The sequence below is a fragment of the Camelina sativa genome, chromosome 10 (genome assembly GCF_030686135.1).
Source record: "Camelina sativa cultivar CO46 ecotype springtype chromosome 10, ASM3068613v1".
Lineage (NCBI taxonomy): Eukaryota > Viridiplantae > Streptophyta > Magnoliopsida > Brassicales > Brassicaceae > Camelina > Camelina sativa.
This window is the reverse complement of record NC_141889.1, coordinates 27,023,417-27,040,113: the sequence shown is the minus strand read 5'-3', so window position 1 is coordinate 27,040,113 and position 16,697 is coordinate 27,023,417. Positions and strand designations below refer to the sequence as shown.

Sequence of the window (16,697 nt, the reverse complement as noted above, 5' to 3'; positions counted from 1 at the left end):
GCGGCTTCAAAGTTTCTGGAAGAGGGTTGCTGACTACTACAAAGCTAGCAATGGGTCATCTGTTTCAAATGCAAGAGGACCTTCACAATGTAAGGCTAGGTGGAACAAGATAAACCATGGAGTCAATAAGTTTGTTGGGTGTTACGCACAAGCGAGTTGAAGAAGAAAGATCAGAAGATGATGTATTGAGCATGGCGTACGAGCTTTACAAAAACGACATGGACAAGCCGTTTCTGCTAGGACATTGCTGGAGGGAATTGAAGCATGATCAGAAATGGATCACGGAGGAGTGTAGCCATAAGCGGACTAAACTCGCTTCGGAAGGAGAGTGCGATGATGGAGCTGAGATGAGGCCTCCGGAGGTTAAAACATCTAAGAAAAAAGGGAAGAAACCGGCTGTCACTATTGATGTAGAGGATGGTCCAGTGTGTAAGCTAGATAATATCATATCAATGAAGGATCAAGAACAAGCGGCTAAAGAGAGGCACGGGAAAATGAAACTGCTAAACAGTCTGCTTAACAAGACTGAACTAACATTCGGTGAACAACTTCTTAGAGACAAACTCGTTGACCAAATGTTGACAAACATTTAGGTTTCGATATTCTTTACTTGTTGTGTCACTCTTGTTCTTATTTATCTTTTGTTTGTGTTCAACATTTACGGTTATGTCGGTCTCGTTAGAACCATAAGCCTTGGGGCTTCTGATTTGATGAAACCATGGACGGCTCAACCGAACCACACGGACCTGAGGAGCAGCTTGAACCTGAGGAAGCATCGGAGGACCAGCTTGAACCAGAGGAAGCACCAGAGGAGCAGCTTGTACCAGCGGAAGAAGCGGAGGAAGCATTGATCGTCCCGGCGGGTCCTATAACAAGGTCAAGGTCCAAGAGGTTCAACCAAGCCATCAATGCAATATTTAAGGAGTTGGACAAGAAGCTAGAAGACGTGACTCAAACCACATTCACCATGCTCACAGCTCAAGGTGCTCGGTAAAGTGTAAAGTGTTGCTTTGGTGCTCTTTTTCCCTTGGTCAAGTTTTGTCCCATTGGATTTTCTTGACAAGGTTTTTAATGAGGCCTAAGTAACATTTTTAGACCCCCTTTGCCAGCCCAATTCGTGGTCCAAAGCCCATTACAAAGCTTTGGCCCATTTTCTATCTCTTTCTCATTCAAACTTTGCATTTAATGTTTTGTCATTTCCTAGACATCTTGCATGAGCTTGAACTTGAACTTGCAAGGTTGTCTAGGGTTTTCTCTTCTCTATTTCGTCCCCCCCCCCCCTTCTCCTATTTAAAGACCATGTATCTCTTCTTCGTAAACCATCAAACATTTTAATCAAAACTTCTTTTCTACTTGTTTGATCTGAGAAGTGTGTAATATCTTCTCAACTTGTCTTCTTCTTAGTGTGTAATATCTAAGTTGAATTCGAGCCTGAAGTCTAGGAGATTTCCATCTCTCTCGGAAGTTCATTTCAATCCCCTTTTCATCCGCTGCATCATTTCAACCCTTTCACCTTCTTCGTCGATCTTTTGTTTCATCTTCGAACCATTGTTCATCATCTTTCCATCCGTTCAACTTCAAAACCCTGCGAGTGTGTTCTTGGGAAGCAGATTCCTTACCAGGAGTCTATCCTGTGGTATCAGAGCAACCACTCTGCAACCAGGTTTTGAATTCCAATCGTCACTTTTCTCTTATTTTCAGATCTGTCGCTTCATCTTACAAGAGTTTTATAAAATGTTTTACTCGTCCAAAAATTACGAAATCAATTGAGTTTGGATCGCCTTTGAGTCTAGTATTTTTGAAAATTGATTTGAGAATTTTTAGATTCGTTTTCATAATTTTCCCAGATCTGTTTTTATTTACGTGTTTTTAGAACTATTTACTGGTGGATCTTTGTTTTTTTTTTCTTTTCAGGAACCATGGTGACATCAGAAGAGGAAGAGTCATCAACTTCTAGCTTGGAAAAGAAGATCCTTAAATCTGTCATGACCATGCTTGATGCAAGATTTGGCGCTCTTTACTTGAATCAAACCAACCGGGGAGTTAATCATCATCAACGGCCGAACCAGGAGGAACCAAGACCTAACGACGAGACTAGGGAGTACTACAGCCACGGTTCTTCACACAGAAGTCAGCGGAGGCGTCGACGAGAACGTCCAGTGCCAAGAGATCCTTTGGGAGGCCTCAAGTGCAAGATCCCTGCCTTTCACGGAACCAGCAACCCGGATACCTACTTGGAGTGGGAGCAGAAAATCGAATTAGTCTTTGTTTGTCAAGAAATCACCGAGGTTAACAAGGTTAAACTTGCTGCTACCAAGTTCTACGACTATGCTCTAAGTTGGTGGGATCAGCTTGTTACCAGCCGCAGACGTACCGGAGACATACCGATCGAGACATGGAACCAGCTGAAAACCGTCATGCGTAGGAGGTTTGTGCCGAGTTACTATCATCATGATCTTCATCAGCGTTTGAGGAATTTGGTTCAAGGAAGCAGGTCAGTTGAAGAGTACTTCAAGGAAATGGAAACCCTGAAGCTCAGAGCCGATATTCATGAGGATGGAGAAGCTATGATGTCACGATTCATGGGAGGTCTTAACCGCGAAATCCAAGATCGTATAGAGACCCAGCACTATGTGTAAATCGAGGAGATGCTTAACAAGGCAGTCTTGTTTGAACAGCAAATCAAGAGGAAGAACTCTCGATCCAGCTACAACATCGCTAAGACCAGCTACAACTCAGGTAAGTCAAGTTACCACAAGGAGGACAAGCCCGGCTACCAGAAGGACTACAAGCCATTCGTCAAGCCAAAACCAATAGATTCAGACCCAAAAGGTAAGGGTAAGGAGGTGATTACGAGGACAAGGGATATTCGTTGCTTTAAGTGTCTAGGACTTGGGCATTACGCAAGTGAATGTGTCAACAAAAGGATCATGGTTCTTAAAGACAACGGCGAGATTGAGTCTGCAGATGAGCGTTCGGAAAACGACTCATTGGACGAGGGTTTGGAAGCCCCAGCTAAAGGAGAGCTGCTTGTTGCGAGGAGATCGTTGAGTGTTCTAACAAAAACAGAGGAGCAAGCACAAAGGGAAAACTTGTTCCACACGCGATGCTTAGTCAAAGACAAGGTATGTAGTTTGATTATTGATGGTGGTAGTTGTACTAATGTTGCGAGTAGGACTATGGTGGAGAAGCTTGGCTTAGAAGTTCTCAAGCATCCAAAACCCTATGCGCTTCAATGGCTCAATGAGAAAGGAGAGATGTCTGTCAAGGAGCAAGTCAAGGTGTCGCTTTCAATTGGTAAGTATCAAGACGAGATCATGTGTGACATACTTCCGATGGACGCTAGCCACATTCTTCTTGGACGTCCATGGCAATCAAAGCGACAAGTTGTGCATGATGGCTTCACCAACCGACACACCTTTGAACACAATGGCCGCAAAACGACTCTCATTCCAATGACGCCGCATGAGGTCTATCTAGATCAGCTGAGCATGAAACAGCGAACCGCCAAACAAACTGAACCAATCGATAACAAGGGTAAGAGCAAGGTAAGTCACAATAGTTTACTATTTGTTTACAAAGAAACTTTTGCTTGTTCTACTAACCCTAAACCGGTGCTACCGAGTGAGATTGAGCTGGTTTTGCAAGATTATAAGGATGTGTTTCCGGAAGACAATCCCATTGGTTTACCACCAATCCGAGGGATCGAACATCAAATCGACTTTGTTCCAGGAGCCGCTCTACCAAACCGACCAGCTTATCGCACCAACCCAGTTGAGACAAAGGAGCTTGAAAGACAAGTGAACGAGCTGATGGAAAAAGGACATATCCGGGAAAGCATGAGTCCATGTGCCGTTCCAGTATTGCTAGTACCAAAGAAAGATGGGAGTTGGCGAATGTGCGTGGACTGCCGAGCCATAAACAACATAACGGTTAAGTATCGCCATCCTATCCCTAGATTAAATGATATGCTTGATGAATTACATGGTTCTAGCATCTTTTCTAAAATTGATCTTAAAAGTGGATATCATCAAATTCGCATGAAAGAAGGTGATGAGTGGAAAACAGCTTTTAAAACCAAACAAGGGTTATATGAATGGTTAGTCATGCCGTTTGGTTTAACTAATGCGCCTAGTACTTTCATGAGGTTGATGAATCATGTCCTTAGGAAGCATATTGGAGTATTGGTTGTGGTTTATTTTGATGACATTTTGGTTTATAGCAAAAATTTAAATGATCATGTCATGCATCTTAAACTTGTTTTGGATTTGCTTCGCAAGGAAAAGCTTTATGCAAACTTTAAGAAGTGCACCTTTTGCACATATAATCTTGTTTTCCTAGGCTTTGTTGTAAGTGCAGATGGAATCAAGGTTGATGAGGAGAAAGTCAAGGCAATCAAAGATTGGCCAAGTCCTACAAATGTGAGCGAGGTGAGGAGCTTTCACGGCTTAGCAGGATTCTACCGACGGTTTGTCAAGGATTTCAGCACCATTTCCGAACCGCTTACGGAGGTCATCAAGAAGGACGTTGGTTTCAAATGGGAAACTGCACAGGAAAATGCCTTCCAGGCCTTGAAAGAGAAGCTTACTAATTCCCCTGTTTTAATTCTTTCAAATTTTATGAAAACTTTTGAGATTGAGTGTGATGCCTCAGGCATAGGTATTGGAGCTGTTTTGATGCAGGATCATAAGCCCATAGCGTTCTTCAGTGAGAAGCTGGGAGGAGCTACACTCAATTATCCGACCTACGACAAAGAGCTTTACGCTTTGGTCCGAGCACTACAAACGTGGCAACACTATCTATGGCCGAAGGAGTTCGTCATTCATACTGACCACGAGTCTCTTAAGCATTTAAAGGGTCAACAAAAGCTCAACAAACGTCATGCGCGGTGGGTCGAATTCATTGAAACATTCCCATATGTTATCAAGTACAAAAAAGGTAAGGATAATGTCGTTGCCGACGCATTATCTCGCAGGTATGTTTTACTTACTTCTTTGGATGCAAGGTTGCTAGGTTTTGAGCAAATAAAAGAATTGTATGCTAATGATTCTGATTTTAGCAAAATATTTCAATCTTGTGAGAAGTTCGCTTTTGGAAAGTATTATCGCCGTGAGGATTACTTGTTCTTTGAAAATAGACTTTGTGTGCCTCACTCTTCTTTGAGAGAATTGTTTCTAAGGGAAGCACATGGAGGAGGTCTAATGGGTCACTTTGGAGTTGCTAAGACCTATAAGGTGATGCAAGAACACTTTCACTGGCCACACATGAAAAGAGATGTTGAACGCCTATGTGAGCGATGTGCTACTTGTAAACAAGCTAAGGCTAAGGTTCAATCCCACGGTTTGTATACCCCTTTACCTATTCCTTTGCATCCTTGGACTGATATATCTATGGATTTTGTGGTTGGATTGCCTAGGACTAGGGCAGGTAATGATTCTATTTTTGTGGTGGTTGATCGTTTTTCTAAAATGGCGCATTTTATTCCATGTCATAAAACTGATGATGCATCTCATGTTGCTAGCTTGTTCTTTAGAGAAGTTGTTTGTTTGCATGGTATACCTAAAACCATAGTTTCTGACCGTGATACTAAGTTCCTTAGTTATTTTTGGAAAACTTTGTGGTCTAAGTTAGGAACTAGATTGCTTTTCTCTACTACATGTCATCCGCAAACTGATGGTCAAACTGAAGTTGTCAATAGAACTCTGTCCACTTTGTTGCGTGTGCTCATTAAAAAGAACCTAAAAACTTGGGAGGATTGCTTGCCGCATGTTGAATTTGCTTATAATCATTCTATGCATTCTGCGACTAAGTTTTCTCCTTTTGAAATTGTTTATGGGTTCAACCTCACTTCTCCTTTGGATCTAATGCCTTTACCTTTGAGTGAAAGATCAAGTCTTGATGGTAGGAAAAAGGCCGAATTAGTCAAACAGGTTCATAAAAAGGCTAAGGAGAATCTGGAGGCCCGGACAAAGCTGTATGAGAAGTATGCGAACAAAGGGCGTAAAGAGGTCATCTTCAATGAGGGTAATCAAGTGTGGGTTCATCTTAGGAAGGAGCGTTTCCCGGAGGAGCGAGCATCCAAACTAATGCCGAGGATTGATGGACCATTCACAGTGCTTAAAAGAATCAACAACAATGCCTACCAACTCGACCTCCAAGGTAAGTACAAAGTTAGCGGCAGTTTCAACGTTTCTGATCTTCTTCCTTATTGTGCAGATAATTCGGCTTTGAGGTCAAATCCTTTTCAAGTGGGAGAGGATGATGAAACCATGGACGGCTCAACCAAACCACACGGACCTGAGGAGCAACTTGAACCTGAGGAAGCATCGGAGGACCAGCTTGAACCAGAGGAAGCACCAGAGGAGCAGCTTGTACCAGCGGAAGAAGCGGAGGAAGCATTGATCGTCCCGGCGGGTCCTATAACAAGGTCAAGGTCCAAGAGGTTCAACCAAGCCATCAATGCAATACTTAAGGAGTTGGACAAGAAGCTAGAAGACGTGACTCAAACCACATTCACCATGCTCACAGCTCAAGGTGCTCGGTAAAGGGTAAAGTGTTGCTTTGGTGCTCTTTTTCCCTTGGTCAAGTTTTGTCCCATTGGGTTTTCTTGACAAGGTTTTTAATGAGGCCTAAGTAACTTTTTTAGACCCCCATTGCCAGCCCAATTCGTGGTCCAAAGCCCATTACAAAGTTTTGGCCCATTTTCTATCTCTTTCTCATTCAAACTTTGCATTTAATGTTTTGTCATTTCCTAGACATCTTGCATGAGCTTGAACTTGAACTTGCAAGATTGTCTAGGGTTTTCTCTTCTCTATTTCGTCCCCCCCCCTTCTCCTATTTAAAGACCATGTATCTCTTCTTTGTAAACCATCAAACATTTTAATCAAAACTTCTTTTCTACTTGTTTGATCTGAGAAGTGTGTAATATCTTCTCAACTTGTCTTCTTCTTAGTGTGTAACATCTAAGTTGAATTCGAGCCTGAAGTCTAGGAGATTTCCATCTCTCTTGGAAGTTCATTTCCATCTCTCTAGGAGATTAAACCAGTTGAGGCAGATTGGTAATAAATTTCTTGAAACAGCTCGGCTCCAGGCGAGGTCGGTCGTGTTGGAACGATAAGCTTTGGGACTTCATACTGATATGCAGATCTCCTAAAGGTCTATCTGGATCGCTGGGAATATTTTCACGATGTGAGACGATCTGACAATTGCGGACAGGCTGCATCTGCTCAAGCAAATTGGTCGTAAGTTGAGATACAGAGCACCGATTGAGGCGTGGTTGATCTTGTTAGAAAGCTAAGTCTCAGAGCTTCAAGTTTATAAGTATATCTATTCTTGGTTCCTTCTAGATCGGTGGCCAACTGCTCTTAAAGTCGTGACGGCGAGCTGATAGCTAGGGAAGCTAAGCGATCTAGGAGAAAAGCTAGGCAGTTGGGCGATCTGGAGAGGTAGGTAACAAGTTGGGCGACCTGGAGAGGTAGGCGACAAGCTGAACGACCTGGCAAGGTAGGCGACAAGTTGGGCGACTTGGAGAGGTAGGCGACAGGCTGGACGACCTGGAGAGATAGGCGATAAGCTGGACGACCTGGAGAGGTCGGTGACAAGTTGGACGACCTGGAAAGGTTGGTCACATTTGCAATGGTATACATGTTTTATTTCCCTATTTTATAAAGAGGTGAATGAAGAAGTTTACTTCAGAAGTAAACCCGTTTCTTTAATTGATAAAAAATTGAAAATTTGGTTGATAAAAAGTAACTTTTAGATGAGTTTTTGCAGATTAAATATCTTTAAAGATGTTGCGTGTTCCACCTAGCATGACGGGTTTGGACTATAAAACTAACACTAAAACTATTAGTTTATTTCATATACTATAGATTTGTAGGCATAGTTTGGAAAACTAACTTATAAATTATTTAGTATATGAACTACAAAATATAACACATACTTTTTAATATTCCAAAAAATAAAAATAAAATGTATACACATAAAAATATGTACTAACATACCATATAGACATATACCTCTGTTTAATTATCAAAAACAAAATAAGTGTTTTAAAATTTTATATTCTATCTAGCTATTAAAAAATATAATGTAATTAGGTTCTAAATTGTATAAAACGTAAGAAGAAGAAGAAACATTCTAAACAAAATTATAAATTAATTAGATAAAAGTTAATTAATTGAGAATTTGAAAACTAAATATCATAAAAATTATTATTTCAAATGCAATAATTTATAATTTAGTCCCACGGTGTACTGCGGTTGAAAACCTAGTTTCTAGTAAACATTAATTATTTTTGTTAATTTGTTTCATTTTCATAAAATTTGAAAGTAAAAAAAAAAAAAAAATGCATGTTCAGATTCAAATTGATGAAGAATTTCGTCTTGGTTAAGTTGGGTTGGATCTCTTATAAACTTACTGAGTAAATTTATATAAACTAGAAAATGGGCTCGACTCGAGTCAGTGGGTGTGAAGTTGAAGGGACTTTATAAATCCTAAAATGCTTTCACTCTAAAATGTTAAACCCTAAAATGTTATAACTCTTGTCCTTTGTCTTAAACATTTGTCTCTCCTATTGAGCATCTCCCGCTTCATCTTCTCCAATTTATTTGCCAAGTCACTTGCAGAAGAAACGAACGGACTCTTTGAACTAGTCTCTCTCTCTCTCTGTTATGGCCGTTGTACCCAACCATGGCAGTCGTAGTCGCAATCGCTACCGTAGCATCTCGTTCCGACACTCCCTAGATTCAAGAAAGAAACGCACAATCTCGGACAAACCTGTTTCTTCGTCTGCTTGTAAGAACACAACAATATCGAGATTGAGTCTTAGACAAGACTTTCACACCTGTTGCAGAGGATTTCTTAGAATCAAATTGTGGGTTCGTGCTTCCCTGTTACTGAAAAAGAAAGCAGCAAGGCGTCATCATAGAGATGATGATCTCTGTAGCAACCATAAAGATTCAAAAGCCCACGTTGTTGAAGTTGTCGATGATAGGATTGAGGGACATTCTTCCACGGATGGGAGTGGTGGTAAAAAGAAGCTTGTTGAGGTGATTCAAACCATAACACTCTTTAATTTCTTGTTTTAATCTTCGAAATCGCAAATGATATGACTTTGTTAATTAGGAGGATATATATATAACGAAAAGATGATGAGATTGTTTTAGATTTCATTATTTAAGCGCTCTCGTATTCATTTTTGTTTGAAGTTTTCTCGTGAACCTTTCCTACCGCTCAAAGAGGAGGAAGTAGCTCAAGTCAACAGTGCCTTCTCTGAGACGAATAGGTATTTTAATTTGTTGTCTTTTTCAGAAAGCATGATTCTTTCTGATTGTGAGAGAATTTAACCACAGTTCTTTTTTGTATTGCTGCTACTATCTCAGAATGAAGATTTTGGTTTCGCATAAAAAATCCTCTATTCAAATCACTGGAAGTACTTTACAATGCCTAATGCCAACTCAATGGCTTAACGACGAGGTACTTTGAAGCTATTTTTTATTCTTCCGTCATCTGTTCCAGACTCCTTCTGTTTTTTTGTTTTTGGTTTTTTTTTGCCATTATTTTGTTTTTATAAGGTCGTTAATCTCTATCTCGAGCTGCTGAAAGAGAGAGAAACTAGAGATCCCCAAAAGTTCTTCAAGTGTCATTTCTTCAATACCTTCTTTTACATTAAGGTTTGCTTTCTGTTTTAGTTCTCATCATGCTTGTATGTTTCCTCATTTAGATTGTTCTTGCGGCCATGAGCTTCGCAGCCTATATGTATTTTTAAATTACATCTGTTCAGCTGGCACGCGACTCCGGTTACAACTACCAAGCTGTCAGGAGATGGACTGCCTACAGCAAGCTAGGATATAATCTTATTGACTGTGACATAGTGAGGTTTCCCTTTTTGTTATATGTTTTTTTCCTCAAATATTATAATCCAATTTGATTGATGATGTTGAAACCTGTGCAGATATTTGTTCCGATCCACTTAGGTACACACTGGGCCGTGGCAGTGATTAACAATAGGGAACACAAGTTCATGTATTTTGATTCATTGAATGATGAAGTATTTGGTCCTACAATTTTGGATGCTCTGGTACGGTATAGCTTATATTGATGATTAAACTCTCTGTCCATAATTTGGTACTTTGGAGATGCAATGCCATGATCATGGAACCAATATTTTATTGTTTCAGGCAAAGTACTTGGTGGATGAAGTAAAAGACAAGAATGAAAAGGATATTGACGTCAGTTCATGGGACAAGATACTCGTGAACGAATCTCCTAAGCAACAGAATAAGTATGTCATACCCATTTTGCTATGTCATTGATCACTTCACTTGTAAGGAATATTATCTTAGTTACATTATTAGCATACCCTCCTTTTGTAGAATCTTCCAAACATTCATTGTCTATATATGAAAAAAAAAACAATGTTTTCTCATAGTTTGCTGCTACTGTTACGTTACCTAGATTAGTTTTGTAATACCATCTTCTCCAGTTACAAGCTTATTTGATTCCTTGTCTGTTATAGCACTTTTTGTGTTGTGCAGTTAAGAGATCTACTGACACTAGTCTTTTGTAATAATTCTCAGGTACGACTGTGGGATGTTTATGCTTAAATACATTGATTTTTACAGTAGAGGACTGAGTCTACAGTTTAGCCAGGTAAATAAGAGATGATGTCCAGGTCTGCGGTTTGCTTATGAATCCGTGTGTATCAATATTCAGTTCTCTCATCCGGTTCAAACATGATTGCTTAGCAAACCCGTTTAGAACAGATGAGAATTAATTGGTTAGGTACTTGTGAAACGTATATATATGTGTTAAGAGACTGATGACTAGAAAAGATGTTGTTGTAGGGTTTTTTGTTGTTGTATGAACAGATGAGAATTCATTTCCTCTTTGATTTCTTTTTGCAGAAACACATGCCATACTTCAGGTTAAGAACAACAAAGGAGATACTGAGACTGCAAGCCGACTAATAATATTACCCCTTCTTGGTGACATTAGCTTGCTATATTTACAAAAGCCAACATTAATATGTATTAGATAATAAGCCTCCTCTTAGAGATATCTTTCTGGGCGTTTCTCACTGGATTGCTTTTGTATTTGGCCCCAAATAAATAATAAAAACCCATAAATGGGTCTATTAACCCGAGAATCGTTGCTGTTGGAAGCATTCCGAGCAACACCTTAACAACGATATGTGAAACTCTCATGAGTGGTTGGTACGTAAATATAGAAGCGAGATATTTTTTTTTTCACCATTTCTTTTTCTCTTTCTTTCTCTCTTCTCTCTCGTTTCTGAAGGCGAAAGACGATGCGACTCTTGATGAAATCGGAGAAAACAATGGATTCACGTTGATTCCATTAATTTTTCCGGCGTAAACTGGTTGTTTGTTGGTTACCCGGAGGCGATGGCTTCCAGATCGGCAAAACCGTTAGATTTGACAATGACGCGGCTATTCTGGTGGGACAATGGCGGCGGCTGTTTCTGGTGGTGCCCTGAAGCTAACGGCGAGGTCCAAACCCTAACGAATCGGAGGGAGAAGGTTCATTTCTCATGTCTGATTGGTTGCATGTTTTTCTTTTAGCTTGGTGTGGTCTTTAATTGTTAGGGTTTCGGATTAATCCGATTGATTGTTAGGATTTCGGATAAATCCGATTAGATTATCGATTAGATGTAGCTAGAGTGTTATTGTTACTTTCTCTTCCTCTTCTATATGTGTTGGTTCGTTGTCACTGCAGGGAAACGAAGCTACAGTTTTAGATGTATGTCCAGATTAATCAGATTAGAGTATTGATTAGGATGTAGCTAGACTGTTAATGTTACTTTCTCTTCCTCTTCTAGTTGTTTTTGATTCATTGTCATTCGTGTTTGTTTGTTTTTTTTTGTTATATATTGTATAAGTAACTATGTGATTAATATTGACTCTTTTGTCATGTTTTGTGTGAGGTCAAATTGATTTGATTTGGAGTGGTATTCACAATGTGGACACAATGTTTGGATTGTCTATTCTGAAAGGGTATGGTACTCTAGCTTTCAATTGTTGTTGGAAGATTTTGTTTGCAGTTGTGTGTTGGAATGAATTATTAGCTTTTCATGTTCTTAAAGTGTTATGTTTGCTTTGTGTTTTGTTACAATAATTGTGTGGAAAAGTATGGTACTCTAGCTTTCAATTGTTGTTGAAAGATATTGTTTGCCGTGTATTTGATCAAGTGTTTGAGTAACATTTGAGTAATTAATTTGGTGTTAGATTAGGTAATAGTCGAGTCAGTCATTGATGATTGCTTTTTGTTTGTTGGTTGTGATAAATACGGTTAGTAATTGTTTAGGTAGATACTTGTCGAGTCATCATTGATGAATGCTTAAACATCAAACTTATTGTAGTGATGGTGTAGGGTTTGTAGGTTGTTTTATGGTGATAAATGTGTGGTTGTTGTAGTTTAGGTAAAAACTTAATGAGCAAAAACCTAAACGGTGATGTTTTAAAAGTAAACTTCACCTTACCAACTAACCCATTTTGTTTTACATGAGCTTTCACTAACCCTTCTCTACAAACCCAAGCTCGTTTTACATCAGCTTTCACTAACCCTTCTCTCCAAACCACTTCCGTTTTACATCAGCTTCACTAACCCTTCTCTCCAAACCATTTCTGTTTTACATCAGCTTCACTAACCCAAGCAATGGACCCTAGAAACCTTAATCCTTTTCCACATACATATTTTGTTGATCTTATGAATTCTCAAAAAGACTCCAACAGTTCAGATAATCCGATTCTTCCAAATACAGTCTCTTTTCAGCCTGTCCACTTTAACTCTACCTTATCTTCTCAAATTGTACACTTTAGGCCTGGATTCTCATCTCAGCCACTTCACTTTAGCCCGACAACTGAATCTGAAGACTGTATCGATGTAGAGGTTGATGAGGATGAAGAAGACGGAGGAAGGGGAATAAGAAATCGATGGAGTGTAGAGGAGGATGTCAACCTCATAAGCTCTTGGTTAAACACAAGCAAGGATCCTATTGTAAGTAATGAGCAGCGGCTTCAAAGTTTCTGGAAGAGGGTTGCTGACTACTACAAAGCTAGCGATGGGTCATCTGTTTCAAATACAAGAGGACCTTCACAATGTAAGGCTAGGTGGAACAAGATAAACCATGGAGTCAATAAGTTTGTTGGGTGTTACGCACAAGCGAGTTCAAGAAGAAAGATCAGAAGATGATGTATTGAGCATGGCGTATGAGCTTTACAAGAACGACATGGACAAGCCGTTTCTGCTAGGACATTGCTGGAGGGAATTGAAGCATGATCAGAAATGGATCACAGAGGAGTGTAGCCATAAGCGGACTAAACTCGCTTCGGAAGGAGAGTGCGATGATGGAGCTGAGATGAGGCCTCCGGGGGTTAAAGCATCTAAGAAAAAAAGGAAGAAACCGGCTGTCACTATTGATGTAGAGGATGGTTCAGTGTGTAAGCTAGATAATATCATATCAATGAAGGATCAAGAACAAGCGGCTAAAGAGAGGCACGGGAAAATGAAACTGCTTGACAGTCTGCTTAACAAGACTGAACTAACATCCGGTGAACAACTTCTTAGAGACAAACTCGTTGACCAAATGTTGACAAACATTTAGGTTTCGATATTCTTTACTTGTTGTGTCACTCTTGTTCTTATTTATCTTTTGTTTGTGTTCAACATTTACGGTTATGTCGGTCTCGTTAGAACCATAAGCCTTGGGGCTTCTGATTTGATGAAACCATGGACGGCTCAACCGAACCACACGGACCTGAGGAGCAGCTTGAACTTGAGGAACCATCGGAGGACCAGCTTGAACCAGAGGAAGCACCAGAGGAGCAGCTTGTACCAGCGGAAGAAGCGGAGGAAGCATTGATCGTCCCGGCGGGTCATATAACAAGGTCAAGGTCCAAGAGGTTCAACCAAGCCATCAATGCAATACTTAAGGAGTTGGACAAGAAGCTAGAAGACGTGACTCAAACCACATTCACCATGCTCACAGCTCAAGGTGCTCGGTAAAGGGTAAAGTGTTGCTTTGGTGCTCTTTTTCCCTTGGTCAAGTTTTGTCCCATTGGGTTTTCTTGATAAGGTTTTTAATGAGGCCTAAGTAACATTTTTAGACCCCCTTTACCAGCCCAATTCGTGATCCAAAGCCCATTACAAAGCTTTGGCCCATTTTCTATCTCTTTCTCATTCAAACTTTGCATTTAATGTTTTGTCATTTCCTAGACATCTTGCATGAGCTTGAACTTGAACTTGCAAGGTTGTCTAGGGTTTTCTCTTCTCTATTTCGTCCCCCCCCCCCTTCTCCTATTTAAAGACCATGTATCTCTTTTTTGTAAACCATCAAACATTATAATCAAAACTTCTTTTCTACTTGTTTGATCTGAGAAGTGTGTAATATTTTCTCAACTTGTCTTCTTCTTAGTGTGTAATATCTAAGTTGAATTCGAGCCTGAAGTCTAGGAGATTTCCATCTCTCTTGGAAGTTCATTTCCATCTCTCTAGGAGATTAAACCAGTTGAGGCAGATTGGTAATAAATTTCTTGAAACAGCTCGGCTCCAGGCGAGGTCGGTCGTGTTGGAACGATAAGCTTCGGGACTTCATACTGATATGCAGATCGCCTAAAGGTCTATCTGGATCGCTGGGAATATTTTCACGATGTGAGACGATCTGACAATTGCGGACAGGCTGCATCTGCTCAAGCAAATTGGTCGTAAGTTGAGATACAGAGCACCGATTGAGGCGTGGTTGATCTTGTTAGAAAGCTAAGTCTCGGAGCTTCAAGTTTATAAGTATATCTATTCTTGGTTCCTTCTAGATCGGTGGCCAACTGCTCTTAAAGTCGTGACGGCGAGCTGATAGCTAGGGAAGCTAAGCGATCTAGGAGAAAAGCTAGGCAGTTGGGCGATCTGGAGAGGTAGGTAACAAGTTGGGCGACCTGGAGAGGTAGGCGACAAGCTGAACGACCTGGAAAGGTAGGCGACAAGTTGGGCGACCTGGAGAGGTAGGCGACAGGCTGGATGACCTGGAGAGATAGGCGATAAGCTGGACGACCTGGAGAGGTCGGTGACAAGTTGGACGACCTGGAAAGGTTGGTCACATTTGCAATGGTATACATATTTTATTTCCCTATTTTATAAAGAGGTGAATGAAGAATTTTACTTCAGAAATAAACCCGTTTCTTTAATTGATAAAAATTTGAAAATTTGGTTGATAAAAAGTAACTTTTAGATGAGTTTTTGCAGATTAAATATCTTTAAAGATGTTGTGTGTTCCACCTAGCATGACGAGTTTGGACTATAAAACTAACACTAAAACTATTAGTTTATTTCATATACTATAGATTTGTAGTCATAGTTTGGAAAACTAACTTATAAATTATTTAGTATATGAACTACAAAATATAACACATATTTTTTAATATTCCAAAAAATAAAATAAAAATGTATACACATAAAAATATGTACTAACATACCATATAGACATATACCTCTGTTTAATTATCAAAAACAAAATAAGTGTTTTAAAATTTTATATTTTATCTAGCTACTAAAAAATATAATGTAATTAGGTTCTAAATTGTATAAAACGTAAGAAGAAGAAAAAACATTCTAAACAAAATTATAAATTAATTAGATAAAAGTTAATTAATTGAGAATTTGAAAACTAAATATCATAAAAATTATTATTTCAAATGCAATAATGTTACTTTCTCTTCCTCTTCTAGTTGTTTTTGATATTGAGCATGGCGTATGAGCTTTACAAGAACGACATGGACAAGCCGTTTCTGCTAGGACATTGCTGGAGGGAATTGAAGCATGATCAGAAATGGATCACGGAGGAGTGTAGCCATAAGCGGACTAAACTCGCTTCGGAAGGAGAGTGCGATGATGGAGCTGAGATGAGGCCTCCGGGGGTTAAAGCATCTAAGAAAAAAGGGAAGAAACTGGCTGTCACTATTGATGTAGAGGATGGTTCAGTGTGTAAGCTAGATAATATCATATCAATGAAGGATCAAGAACAAGCGGCTAAAGAGAGGCACGGGAAAATGAAACTGCTACACAGTCTGCTTAACAAGACTGAACTAACATCCGGTGAACAACTTCTTAGAGACAAACTCGTTGACCAAATGTTGACAAACATTTAGGTTTCGATATTCTTTACTTGTTGTGTCACTCTTGTTCTTATTTATCTTTTGTTTGTGTTCAACATTCAATGTTCTAGATGGTTTTGCCTGTTGTAAGGGTTGTATGGCTTTTTATGTTTTTTAGGGGTTGTACTTGTTTGTTTGTATTTGTCTTGTAAGGGGCTTAGGATGTCACGGCTTTGTTTCGTTGTTTTGTGTCTTGTAAGGACAGTCGCGGCTTTGTTTGGTTGTTTTGTGTCTTGTAAGGACAGTCACGGCTTTGTTTGGTTTTGGTGTGTTTTGTAAGGACAGTCACGGCTTTTGCCCTTTGTAAGGGTTGTTTTTAAACCCGTGAAGTACTATGTTTGGTTGGGTCTCTACTGTTAAGACTATATATTTAACAATGTTTTCTTCTCTATTTCAAACACATTGGCTTTGTGTTTAAAACTCTTCTGATTCTTCTCTTCTCTTTCCTCCTATCTTCACTTCTCCTACTCCACCAAAAAAAAATTCCATTACAAAGTTTCAATAAAATCTCCTACTCTACCAAATAAAATTCCC

The 16,697-nt window shown here is 39.6% G+C and overlaps 4 protein-coding genes across 4 annotated transcripts; all 4 read left to right on the top strand.

Moving 5' to 3' along the window:
* Positions 1-116: 116 nt before the first annotated feature.
* Positions 117-593, top strand: LOC147937445 (glutathione S-transferase T2-like). The gene has a single exon (XM_087468811.1). The coding sequence runs from the start codon at positions 117-119 to the stop codon at positions 591-593; it is 477 nt and encodes a 158-aa protein (XP_087324937.1).
* Positions 594-8,521: 7,928 nt separating this feature from the next.
* On the top strand, positions 8,522-11,129 carry LOC147937444 (putative ubiquitin-like-specific protease 1B). Its single transcript, XM_087470651.1, has 9 exons — positions 8,522-9,050; positions 9,210-9,286; positions 9,384-9,477; positions 9,576-9,674; positions 9,785-9,874; positions 9,956-10,081; positions 10,182-10,285; positions 10,581-10,653; positions 10,908-11,129. Exons 1-9 carry the CDS (start codon positions 8,673-8,675, stop codon positions 10,968-10,970), a joined length of 1,104 nt encoding a protein of 367 aa, XP_087326777.1. The 5' UTR covers positions 8,522-8,672; the 3' UTR covers positions 10,971-11,129.
* A 2,093-nt stretch (positions 11,130-13,222) lies between these two features.
* Positions 13,223-13,624, top strand: LOC147937443 (glutathione S-transferase T2-like). The gene has a single exon (XM_087468810.1). The coding sequence runs from the start codon at positions 13,223-13,225 to the stop codon at positions 13,622-13,624; it is 402 nt and encodes a 133-aa protein (XP_087324936.1).
* Positions 13,625-15,755: 2,131 nt separating this feature from the next.
* On the top strand, positions 15,756-16,157 carry LOC147937442 (glutathione S-transferase T2-like). The gene has a single exon (XM_087468809.1). It carries the CDS (start codon positions 15,756-15,758, stop codon positions 16,155-16,157), a length of 402 nt encoding a protein of 133 aa, XP_087324935.1.
* Positions 16,158-16,697: the final 540 nt, after the last annotated feature.

Excerpts from the sequence above, each read along its gene's own strand:
- LOC147937445 (XM_087468811.1), top strand. The coding sequence starts at position 117 with ATGGAGTCAATAAGTTTGTTGGGTGTTACGCACAAGCGAGTTGAAGAA.
- LOC147937444 (XM_087470651.1), top strand. The coding sequence starts at position 8,673 with ATGGCCGTTGTACCCAACCATGGCAGTCGTAGTCGCAATCGCTACCGT. Across the intron at positions 9,287-9,383 it reads GCCTTCTCTGAGACGAATAG|AATGAAGATTTTGGTTTCGC; the intron begins GTATTTTAATTT and ends CTACTATCTCAG. Across the intron at positions 10,654-10,907 it reads TGAGTCTACAGTTTAGCCAG|AAACACATGCCATACTTCAG; the intron begins GTAAATAAGAGA and ends TTCTTTTTGCAG.
- LOC147937443 (XM_087468810.1), top strand. The coding sequence starts at position 13,223 with ATGGCGTATGAGCTTTACAAGAACGACATGGACAAGCCGTTTCTGCTA.
- LOC147937442 (XM_087468809.1), top strand. The coding sequence starts at position 15,756 with ATGGCGTATGAGCTTTACAAGAACGACATGGACAAGCCGTTTCTGCTA.